This window comes from Nicotiana tabacum, chromosome 23 (assembly GCF_000715075.1).
Source record: "Nicotiana tabacum cultivar K326 chromosome 23, ASM71507v2, whole genome shotgun sequence".
NCBI classification, from domain to species: Eukaryota; Viridiplantae; Streptophyta; class Magnoliopsida; order Solanales; family Solanaceae; genus Nicotiana; species Nicotiana tabacum.
The window spans coordinates 110,688,261-110,701,073 of NC_134102.1; the positions used below are offsets into that span (position 1 = coordinate 110,688,261).

Consider the following 12,813-nt stretch of genomic DNA (forward strand, 5'->3'; position numbering starts at 1 on the left):
GTTTGGAATATATTGTAATTTCTATTTAAAAGCCGCCCTTGTAATTTGATAAAAATGGTTGACTATTCCTCAGTCACATATTTTGATGTATTGAGAACAAATTATCTGCGCATGTGAGCTACAATAACGTATAGTTGGGTTTAAGTTCTGATATAATATAGCATTACATAATTATTGAAACCAAATTATCTTCAACAACTCGTTTCACGAGAACAACATATAATCGGGTTTAAATTCTAATATTTTCTTACTTTAATTTTTAACTGCTAAAAGTAATTTATTTAGTTTGTTATAAACACCAATTGCATATAAATATCTAATGTGTTTTCGATGTGTATGTTAAGATGCTCTTCCTTTAAACTATCTAGGGGATCAAAGATATAGACTGCACTGAGGAATAATTGCTCTGTAAGTGTGTAAACCAACCATTTTCAGGGAAAATTTGTTGATTAATATAACACAATTAGAATAGATCCGTTTGGCAAATTTCCACATTTTACGATGCATTTTTAGTATTCTTGTTCTGTTTCCTATTTTAGCAGCTTTGACACTAGAATCTCATACGTAACAACATTGTTTTTCGTATCAAAATACATTCCCATAAACGAGGAACTCATACCAAAATGGACTTTCCCCTCTTCCTTTTTTTTCTTTTTTTTAATAGATTGGAAAATCTGGATATAGTGGGAGTTAGAGCATGAAGATGATTCTTCGGCAAAAATTAAATTTAAAAAAAAGCTCGTTCCACTTTTTTATTTCATCAAGCAATTTTTTTGTTTGCTAAACCCAGTTGCTAATGCCTAATTGTTTAGAGGCGGCATGCCATGTTATTTTGACATTAACTTGAAATGGAGAAGGATAACACAAAATTATGAATCTTCGATACTAATTACCAACTTATACCTTAAAAAAAGTTTCAACATTCAGTAAAAAGTTGAAATTTTTTGAGGTGGGACCAACAGTAAAAAACGTACTTGCATCTAAAGAAGCAAATACTAACGACCACATGGGGCAAATCAGCAAATAGTTCACTTTTCTTTTTCTAATAATATTGACTATTGATTGAAGGTGAATTAATTTTGAAAGGAAAATTAGACTGACACACTAACTTTGCAAGAATCTTCCTTTTGGCACATGGCTTGTAGTGTCTCACCTTACCTTCTCTAATATGCTTACCAATAACAAGGTAAGAAGAGATACCAAAATATGACCAAAGAGATCTAATTAAAACATACATTTTGTACAAGGAGATTAACCAAATAACACACTAATTTACAGAACTAAGTTCCAATTCTATGTGATGAGCCATGTTCAGCAACTCTCTTAGGAAAAATGGTACAACAAGTGCAAAGACGTGCAAGAGGCTGATACATATGCACAAATTTGGAAAAACGGAAAAGGCTTGTAATGAGGCAAGTTTGTGCATGTTAGAACATCATTTGACTTTTCATCCTAAGAACTTTGATCCAACAGCTGATAGGAAAAGGTTGAATTCACTGCTCATCAGTCGGTCCAAAGATCAAAATGTCAACTGCATTCCCCCCTCAGAAGATTTACTCACTAGGCAATATACGGAAACACTAACGTCTTTTGGCCAGTGCAAAAGCTCCATTGAAAGCTATAGGTAGCGTCACATATCCAGAATCCTGGGCATTAGAAAGTCCAGAATACATGAATGAAATGTTCATGACTGCAGAAAGACATCACCCTTCACAGAAGGTAAATCAATTGAGCTTTACCAGAATTTTACAGTCAAGTCAAACATACCTCATCAAGTGAACAAGATTTCTATGAAACATGTCGAAATGGAAAAGGCCTTGAGCTCTCGACAGCTTGTCTAATGCGAGGGAATCGATCAGCCCATGATGAATATGCTATACCAAATTTAGATAGCACAAGTAGAATAAGCAACTGTTTCTCAAACTTTTTCAAAGCTAGGAAGAAAGAGAATATACGAAATAGAACAACTAAACATTCTTAATATAAGAGAACTACAAACCTGAGCTAATTATCTGGAATAGATCAACTTCAGCTTTAGCATCATCGGACATCAACTCCTGAATTAAGCCAGAAAAATAATTTGTCAACTGGAGTATCAGAAACCACAACTAACAGATCATTTCTATGGCATGTTTCTTTTCTCATGTCCATTTTAAATGGGAGGAAGAGGAAGGGTGGGGAGGATCGGTTGCTGAGATTGCTTATGAGTAATCCCAACATATCAAAAAGCTATTATTGATGTACAGTCAAATTAGGTATAACAGAAGGGTTGAAGCATAAGCCAGTGAATTACCTGACCACACATAGCAAAGCTTCGTCCAATGAGCTTCGACAGACTAGTAATATTGCCAGCAGCGAAGTCAGGATGATTTAGAAGAGCTTCCTCTGACTTCAAATCAAGTATAAGTGAACAGATGCTTGATGCCATCATGACAATAGATGCATCATCCGTACCCTCTGGAATGCAAATATAGAAATTTCAGCAACTTTGTGAAAGCAACCAAAAACAAACTAGGTGAAAAATGGTCGAGACAATACGTCGGTCTCGGTAGAGAGAAACTGGGCATCTACCATCTCCAGGCAATTTGTTAGGAGGAGCCTTCATAATTTATAGATACGGTATATATGATATTTACTCTTGGTGGTCACAAATAGCTGAAAATTCAATGACAACATGGAAGAACAATTTGTTACTGAAGTACAGCTCTTCTTTTATTTTGACATAAATTTCAGATCGACAATCATCCGCGCTCTGGTTTTATTGGTAAATGATGTCAGAAATCCATCCAGGAGATTATGAAGGCAGAATTCTGTTAAGGTTTCTCTGACATCCTTAATAAAGAGACATTATCCCTAGTAACTGCAGTATCTGACATCCTTAATAAAGAGACATTATCCCTAGTAACTGCAGTATCTCAGCTTGAAGCACCTACAACCCCCAGCAATGTCGAACAGGTATGCATGCACAACAAAAACAACGAAAAAAGAAAATAAAATTGAACAAGCTCTCCCTCCCTTGCCTTTGGTATTTACTTTTTGCGCTCATGTGCGAGCAACAGAAAAGAGCTTCACAATCTCACATATTGGAGGGATAGCCAGATAGCAGAGATATAAGATTTCTAGGTGGTGCATTTTGAAGCATCAGAAGTTCCTTGAACGGAAGCAGCAATGACCCGCCACTAAACAGAAACCTTTTCCTAGTTTAATTATAGTAAATTCTCGCTTCCCTTTCTGTGTCCCTTAAACTGTGGAAGCAAGAGGTTAGGAGTACGCAACTATGATGCCCCGGGGGCCTCCTTGATACTAGATACTGGTCAGTTAAAAGTTACACCTCTTCGCAAAAAGTGGATGGGCATTAATTTTCAACTTTTTGGATATGCTACAGACGGGAGACATGAACAATGAATGCAGAGGAAACCAAGAAAATTCAACAGTTGAAACAAAGAGATCAGGCTTGGCAAGTGCAAAAAGCTTCAGTTAAAGATGTTACCTGCCCAATGTAACAATGCAACTAAAAGTCTGATAAAACTGGGATCATCTGAGGGAAATTTGATTTGTTCGCGCTGAGAAGGCAACATTGTCAGTAACATCATACAAACATAACTAATTCATCAAATAAGATGCTGTTGCGCGGGAACTACCTTTAGAAGAAGATTCAAGACTGTGTCGCACGCCAAGAATATAGAACCATTATCCTCAGATGTATAATTGTTTTGTTCAATCAACGCAATGAGGCAACCAGCAACCTGCAGATTAAATACATTCCTTTGGAAGATCAAGATACGAAGAGGAGGACATATAGATGGAGTGCCAGCTGCCATACAAAAATGTTGGTTCATAGAGATCGTGAATATGCTGTATTAATCATAGAAATCAGAATGAAAGTGAGACTCACTTCTCTGAATGCACCTGAGGAAGCTAAAATTTTACAGCCTCCAGTCTTGAGAGTTATTTGACACAGCATTGGAAGCAAAAAACAGATGGAATAAAAAGGACTGCCATTTGAAACCATGTCAAGTTCCACGTCAGCCGCACGTTCAAGAAATTGAGAGAAATGTTAGCTAATCAAAACAGTAATAGAAATGTCAAACCTCAATTCATCTTCCCCTTCAATTGAAAGCATATAACCTAGGAGTGCTGTGACCTTATCTTTACATGCATGAGGTGCTTCTGCAAGATAGCTGAAAGAACAAAAGACATTCACTACTTAAAAATTTCTCTAATGGAATCCAGTTCAAACTCCAATCACCAACAAATATGGCAAGAAGTCTTTGTTGGAACAAATTCAACTCCAACTTCAACTAGCAGATGAACCAGGAAGTTGTAGACTTCAAGTCACCCATATGTGCAATTGCATCCATTTACAACAGGAAGCTGAATCAGAAGTAAAAGAAATTTCCTATGTGAATGAGCAATGAAATTGGGAATAAAGCTTGTCAACAGATGAATTTATGACCCAATACATCCAAAGAAAAGAGAAACAAGTCAATAATTTAGCTCACAATGGCGAAAAGCATATAAGAGAACAACATGGCGATAAAACTCAAGCACAAGCAGAAGAAGCAATTGATCCCAATTTGAAGAACGAAAAACTAGAAACTTAAACTAGCAAGGATTTTGCTAAATCTGCTCATTGGAAAGGCTTGCTTCTTTCTCTAAGAATATCACCTGCAAAGAGAGGTACGGTTGAGGACTATTTTTTATGCAGCCACAGTTTTTTCTACTTTTTTTTGACATCCACACAGAAGGAAAGGTGGGATTCATACCTTCCAATTACTCGCACTGCTGCTAGAAGATCATCCCCTTTCATCTGCCCATGCTCCTGCCAAAACATCATTGTTGCGTGAGCATACTTGCTATACTTTTTCTCCTAGGCACTGATGGATAATAGTACCTTAGCATCTCGTAGATAGTCCAAAACAACACCAATTGTCTCATTGAGCCCAGAAATGATTTTTGTGAAAGTGCTCTCACTGATAACAGCATTAGCAGTTGACTCTGCAAACAGTTATCGTTAAATGAACAGCTCATAAGTCACCTCCTAACATCTCTCTCTACTCTTGGATCAAGAGATAACAGCAAGCATAACATGCAAATGAAATACACCCTCTGTCCCAGAATCAAGCTTCCTATTTGACGAAAATTGACTGTAAAGGGTAGTACAAGTGGAGATGACCTTAGTATTAAAAATTTTAGCACTAATCGGGTTCCGTATTAATGTCTTCAGTAATATAATATTGATAAATCTCAGAGAATATAAGAAATATATAGGCACATACCTTCGCCACCAAAACTTGAAATAAGTTTAATTATTTTTTCAACCAAAGAGAAGGCTACGCCAAGATTCCTCTGCTTCACAAGAATATTCTCTCTATTTGAGGACTCCTTGGAGGCTTCATATTTTAAGTATGCTAGGTCATTTAAAAGCACAGCAATTTCAACCCTGGATGACTCCAAAACAAGCAGAATACACCTGAAGAGATGAAGAGACACTTAATGCTTTCTATGTCCCAAGTCAGAGATAAGCCAATGGAGGAGGCAAGTTAAAGCAAGAGGAACACAACTTCAACACCATGAATTTCTGCTTTACCTGTCAGCAGGCATGGAATCAGTTAAGTTCATCTCCCCAATTAACCACCCTTCACCGACAATTGATATGACAGACTCAGCCAGAATAAGAGCCTGAAGCTTATGCGAAGGTGCTGCGATAGAAATGAGGAGAAGGAGAATTAAAATAATAGATATATGTATATAAAAAAGGACCTCAAAACAACTTAATATGCAACAATTCCATGTACAATTTGCACTGGACAGGGAAAATGTTCCACTTAGAAAAAATAAGAGTCAATATTGAAGCGATTAAGCTGGAATACCCTTTATGTGGCGACTTGAGAGCTCGGCTTCCCTGGTTTTTTGGCTTACACTCAATAGAGTACTAATAACAAAATTTGGAACCAAATCAGAGTTCTCTCAATCAATCAATCAACTACACCTCAATCTCAAAATGAATCCTTCAAATCCATTTGGCTCTACTTGGTCCCATTTAACTCGACACCGATAAATAATTTGTGCTTTAAGGCAAATAAGATTTTCTAAAGCTCACATTTACCCAAAAAAAAAAAAAAATCACATTTATTCCTACACCGAAATACGAGTCTATAACTATAGTTAAGAAACTTTTGGCAAACACAGAACCTAAAGTACGTGTAACAACAACAACTAAACCTTTGTCGTTAAGCCTTAATTCTAACTAGTTACTATGACCTATATGGATCATTTACTTCATGTGTTCTGCTAGTACCTAAATCCATATTGATTCCAAGAGAGTGTAGGTTTTTTTAGGAAATTTCAATCCACATGATTTTCAATCTAACTCGTCCCATTTTAGCACCTATAATCATCACACTGTTACACCTACAGAAATGCACTATGTAAGACATGGCCAAACCATCTCATGTGACCGACTCTCATTTGTTCTCTATGTTACTATTGACCCTCTATCTGTAATGATTATTATAATCTTCACCAATCTTGTACAATTAAGAATTCATCTTAGCATCCGCATTTCTATGGCACTCATTGTATAGATATGTTAGGCCTCCACATTCAATCCCATATTCTCTTAAGTAACAAAAATTACTTTCACAAGGTCAAGGATATGCAATATGGATAAAGAAATATATTTATACATAAATGTTAACATACCGACTCGATTCTGTAAGATAGCTACAATACCAATGCGCATGTTTGTTGACCAAACATCATTTTTCATTAAGCGAAGAGCATCATATACAAGCACCTGCAAGTTGTGTATAAAAAGTCACAGCCGGATTCCAAACTATAGAGGCATGATGAAAGGAGCATATATGGAGTTCAAGGAGCAAAAAAAAAGAACTCATGTCTGAATGCAAGATAAAATGTGTCTAGCCTTCTTCAAACGGTAAACTGTATATTCTAAAAGATCACTACGAGCAAATCCCGATAAGCAGGACTACGCTCTATCAATTTTCACTATATACAAACCATAAACTTTGATTGGTTATTCTGATGTATTCATTTTCAATTCTATTCCTCTAGTTCTACATAAAGGATATATCAGTAATTCTAATAGATTCATTTTAAAGCTTTCTTTTAATATGTATGAAGGATACAAAGATAATGAATATCTCTATATATAAAGAATAAAGATAGAGAAGTTGCTTGATGGAGCAATGACTGCTGGCAAGTATGGTAACTGATAACTACAAACAAATCAATCGATTGGTTATCCGAAACATGGAAAATCATATAACAGAAGATCATGAAATTTTTAATATAGTTGATCACGTATTAGCAAGAATATATGACCATGTAACACCAAAAGAAACGATAGTACACGTGTTTAATATAAAGTAACTAACATACAAAATAACTGTTGGACAGGATAGTCGATAGCAGGTGAAGCGCTTCAAACTTCAGTGCATTCTGCAGTACAGCAAACTGCTTTGCCACTGCAGCCAACTACCATAAAGAAAAAAACACACGCAAATTTAGTGCAAGTGAAAACGCAATGTGTGCCGTAAATTGAGTCTCCAATAACTGCACCAAAAAACTCTATCAGAGGGACTCAGTGCTTGTAGACTCACCACCATTGATAGATCAGCTGGATGCTCAGAATAAACATTTTCTGAGGGTAGCTTAATAACAATGATTTGCACAAGTCTCATAGCAAGTTCAATCATATGCACAAGTCTCATAGCAAGTTCAATCATATGAGAACCTGAAAACAATTTAAAAAGGCAAAAGGGCTGTAGAGACAATGGAAAGCGTGGAGTGATAAGGTGACACCATGATCCTTAGAAAAAGTAACATGTTTCAGATGATCAAACTAAATACCATCTGGTAGAATTGACATTTGTGAAGCTACCACATGCAAGCCACCAGAATCGTACAAGGTTTTAACCCCTTCTTCATTGGCCGCTGAGACCAAAAACAAAAATTCGTAGCATTCTTCAATGATAGGTGACCCTGCTCTGGAAATGCAAACAAAGTGCCAAATGTTACACATTTGGAAGAAGAAATGGAGAAGGCAAATGTACTTGTAATTAGAAAAAAAAAGCACCACACAGTAACAAACTAGATGCTCTCAGACACAATAAAATTAACTACTTCAGAAACAACAGAATAACTCTAACTAACTCTGCATTTACTAAAGGAATTTCTCACCAATTAATAACAGCAACATAAACTACAAAACTGAAATTGCCAATGAAATGATTCACCAGAGAACATACTTTGCAGACATTATCTCTACAATGAGAGGAATCTTAGTAACCATATCTTCAGAAGCCGCAATCTCGGGAACTCTACAAAATGCTGCAAGAACAGTGATTGACAACTGCAAGTAGGCGTCACGGTTATCGCCTGGTCGATCACTTCCTTTCCCCGTTCCTATTAAGAACCAATTTTCAGATTAAAACTTCAATCAATCAATCAGTCAACTACAACTCAAAGTCAAACTAACTGAAGTCTGCAATATGAATCCTCTATATAATCCCCTCCAGTTGGGCCCATTTCGTATTCTGATAAGTAATTTATCTTTTAAGGCAAATTAGGAAATCAAACCTTAGATACAAATTTGAGGATCGAGTGGGGGCAACCTTGCATTCTAAAAGTGCAAACTTGCCAGCTTGGCTCCAAAAGGGAAAAAGAGAGACAAGTTGACTACAATTTTTTCCTCTTCCTTGAAAAATTATACTGTGCATATAGGGTAAAAATGTTTTTTGGTTACGTATATACAGTTGAATCCCCTTGACAAAAGGTAAAATTCTTTCCTAGTGGTAAAGGGGGTTCGAAATTTGCTTTAAGACAAGCTCAAATCTCAAGTATGGCATTCTAGTATTTTTTTGAATCCCCGTATATAAATTCGTGGCTCCGCCACTGAACTAAGTATCCCTTGACACACTTAACTACCAATTCAAATGCTAAAAATTCGATGAACAAAAAAAAAAAAAAAAGGCCCTTTACCAGTACGGAGAAGGCGGTGGAGGAATTGAGGTCCAACGGCGTCGTAAACCATGCGAATGGCGGCGTGGTCATCTTTATTGCAAAACTTTGTAACTAGAAGTAAACCCGCTAATCGCTGCTCATCTCTTTCTCCTCTCAGTAGCTTCAAACAATCATCTAACGAAGGTTGTGAGTGAGGCTGCGGTTGAGATGATGATGATGATGATGCTCCACTACTTGAAGCTTGCTCTTCCTGCAATTTAAACAAAACGAAGTCAACAAAATGGAGGAATACATTGATAAATTCAGTGGTGAAAGGACTAAAGTAGAAGGCGTTGGGAAGCATTTAGCAACCATTGAAGTGGCTGGAGAAGAAGCAGCAGATTATGGAAAATCAAAAGGGGATTTCCAAAAAGTTCAAGTCTTTGTGCTGTGGAGGGAATGTTCTCAATGTCGGTGAAAACGACGCCGTTAAGAGTACCTTGGAGATGTTTCTTGAATTTTCAGAATGATTTTATAGAGGCTCATGCTGAGCATGGCCCAAGATATTTCACACGTGAGAATTTCTTTATATTCATAGTGGTGAGGATGCTAGCGTTATCTGGACGGCAACGGCGGAATATATAAGGGAGGCGGCGAGGGAGGTGTTAGGAATCTCGAAGGGCTACTCTGGCGGACACCGACGCGACTGGTGGTGGAATGACGTAGTTCAGGGTAAAGTGGAAGTAAAGAAAGCGGCATACCTTAAGTTAGTGGAGAGCACCGATGAGGAGCAGATGAGAGCGAATTGAGAAAGATATAAGGAATCTAAGAGGGAGGCAAAATTAGCGGTCACGGAAGCTAAAACTGTTGCGTTTGGTCAGTTGTAGAAGGAACTGGGAGGCAAAGGCAGGGACAAGAAGTTATTTCGGTTAGCAGAGCGAGAGAGAGGAAGGCTCGTGACCTGGATCAAGTTAGGTGCATCAAAGATGAAGAAGGTCGTGTATTGATGGAAGATGCCCAAAATAAGTAAAGATGGCAATCGTACTTTCATAAACTACTGAACGAAAAGGGGGACAGAAACATCGTGTTAGGGGGATTGGGGCACTCTGAGAGTCACCGAGACTTTAGGTATTGTAGGCGTATTAGGGTTGAGGAGGTCATGGGAGCGATGCGTAAGATGAGTCGGGGCAAAGCGACCGGACCAGACGAGATCTCAGTAGAATTTTGGAGGTATGTGGGTAAAGCAGACTTGGAGTGGCTGACTGGGCTGTTTAATGTTATTCTCAGGATGAAGAGGATGCCAGATGAGTGGATATGGAGTACAATGATTCCGATGTACAAGAACAAAGGTGATATCCAGAATTGTAACAACTATAGGGGTATCAAGTTACTGAGTCATACCATGAAAGTTTGGGAGAGGGTGGTGGAAGGGAGGGTAAGGAGGGCGGTGTCTATATCAGAGAACCAGTTCGGGTTCATGCCGGGTCGTTCTACTACGGAAGCTATCCATCTTATTAGGAGGTTGGTGGAACAGTACAGAGATAGGAAGAGGGATTTGCACATGGTGTTTATTGACCTAGAGAAGGCGTATGACAAGGTCCCTAGGGACGTTCTTTAGAGATGCCTGGAGGTGAAAGGTGTATCGGTAGCTTATATTAGGGCGATAAAAGATATGTATAATGGAGCTAAGACTCGGGTTAGGACAGTGGGAGGTAACTTAGAGCCTTTTCCGGTGGTTATGGGGTTACACCAAGGATCTGCGCTCAGCCCGTTCTTATTTTCCCTGGCGATGGACGCACTGACACACCATATTCAAGGGTAGGTGCCTTGGTGTATGCTGTTCGCTGATGATATAGTTCTGATTGATGAGACATGATGCGCGTTAACGAGAGACTGAAAGAATGGAGGCATGTCCTAGAGTCTAAAGGTTTCAAGTTGAATAGGACCAAGACGGAATATTTGGAGTGCAAGTTCAGTAACGTGTCGGGGGAAATGGATGTGGAAGTGAGGCTTGACTCACAAGTCATCCCTAAGAGAGAGAGTTTCAAGTACCTAGGGTCTATTATCCAGGGAGATGGGGAGATCGACCGGGGATGTCACGTACTGTATCGGGGTGGGGTGGATGAAATGGAGGTTAGCGTCTGGAGTCCTGTGTGACAAGACTGTACCACCAAAACTTAAAGGTAAGTTCTACAGAGCAGTGGTTAGACCGGTCATGTTGTATGGGGTTGAGTGTTAGGATCAATCAAGATTTCACATATGCAGAAGATAAAAGTAGCAGAAATGAGGATGTTGAGATGGATGTGCGGGCACACTAGGATGGATAAGATTAGGAATGAGGATATTCGGGAGAGGGTGGGCGTGGATCCCATGGATGACAAGATGCGAGAAGCGAGGTTTAGGTAGTTCGGGCACGTGTGGAGGAGGAGCCTAGATGCTCCGGTTAGGAGGTGCGAGTGTTTGGCTCTGGCAGTTACGAGAAGAGGCATAGGGCGGCCTAAGAAGTACTGGGGCGAGGTGATCAGATAGGACATGGCGCAGCTTCAGGGTTGATAGGAACCTATGTAGGTCGAGCATTAGGGTTGTAGGTTAGGGGTAGTCGAGCATTTCTCCTCGCTGCGCCGGCTAGTGTGATAGTGTTTCGTCTAGGACTGTTAGCGGTTTTTGTTGTGTGTTCACTTTTTTTTTCTTCTTTTTTTTGCTGTCTTTCACATTTTGGCGTTTTCATTTATTTATTTTATTTTACGATACTGATACTATTTTTCTGGTTTCTATTGGGGTTACGGATCTATTGTCTCTAAGCCGAGGGTCTCCCGGAAATAATCTTTTTATTCCTTCGGGGTAGGGGTAAGGTTTGCGTACATTCTACCCTCCCTAGACCCCACCACTAATGGGATTCTAGTGGGTTGTTGTTGTTGTTGTTGTTGTTTGCCTTTGTGTTAAATAGTTAATTTATTGAGAGATCATTACTTATATCATTTAATTTGTTTCTCGTGAGATATTAGAGTGCACAGTAGATCGATGTTCGATGTGAGCTTTTGTTTTCTTGTTGTTTCTTTTTTTTTTCTACTTGTCTTTATTTTATATTATTGATTCATCTAGCGATTATTTATGATTTGTGCGATCGCAATTTGTTGCTCGTCTAATATTAAAGTTTTTCAATATTTAAAAAGATGCACTTAAGGTTCAAATGTGTTATGAAATAATACAAGACATTTCATTTGGATGTCCTTCTTATGGACATTCGTTAGAACTTGCTCCTCTCCTTAGTTATCTTTCTTCCCTTTCTTATTTGTGATTGATTTGAATTGGTTTAGTTAAAATTGAAAAAGTATCGTTAATAAGTTTTGAGATTGATTGTTGAAAAGCAAAGTGAGTTTATCAATAGCCTGTTTGGCCAAGCCTCTCAATTTCTAGAACTACTTTTTTTTTATTTAAAAAAAGTGTTTTTTTCAAAGTTAAAGTATTTGGCCAAGCTTTTGGAAGAAAAAAAATAGTTTTGAGGAGAATCAGAAATAGTTTTGGAGAAGCAAAAAAAGTAGCTTTTCTCCAAAAATATTTTTTTGAAACGCACTTTTGAGAAAAATATACTTAGAAGCAATTTTTAAAAGCTTGGCCAAACACTAATTGCTACTCAGAAATACTTTTCAAATTATTTAGCAAAACACAAATTGTTTCTCACCAAAAGTACTGTTGAGAAAAACACTTATGAGAAAAAGCACTTTCCAAAATAAGCTGATTTTTACAGCTTGGCCAAACAGGATATAAGTCTATTGATGTTAGAATATTGGGTATAAAATTTGAAGTTATTTCACTACTAAAAAATAACAAATTTGCGACCGTCAA

The 12,813-nt window shown here is 38.0% G+C and overlaps 1 protein-coding gene across 1 annotated transcript; it reads right to left on the bottom strand.

The window, feature by feature from the left end:
- Nucleotides 1–1,205: 1,205 nt before the first annotated feature.
- Nucleotides 1,206–9,527, bottom strand: LOC107812431 (uncharacterized). Its single transcript, XM_075246198.1, has 19 exons — nucleotides 9,340–9,527; nucleotides 9,007–9,238; nucleotides 8,274–8,430; nucleotides 7,876–8,012; nucleotides 7,626–7,759; nucleotides 7,405–7,500; nucleotides 6,706–6,799; nucleotides 5,591–5,702; nucleotides 5,280–5,473; nucleotides 4,895–4,998; nucleotides 4,767–4,822; nucleotides 4,092–4,181; nucleotides 3,896–3,995; nucleotides 3,642–3,746; nucleotides 3,491–3,563; nucleotides 2,294–2,457; nucleotides 2,000–2,057; nucleotides 1,768–1,874; nucleotides 1,206–1,646 (listed from the first exon to the last, which is right to left on the bottom strand). The coding sequence occupies exons 1-18, from the start codon at nucleotides 9,340–9,342 to the stop codon at nucleotides 1,789–1,791; spliced, it is 1,995 nt and encodes a 664-aa protein (XP_075102299.1). The 5' UTR covers nucleotides 9,343–9,527; the 3' UTR covers nucleotides 1,206–1,646; nucleotides 1,768–1,788.
- Between the last annotated feature and the right edge of the window lie 3,286 nt (nucleotides 9,528–12,813).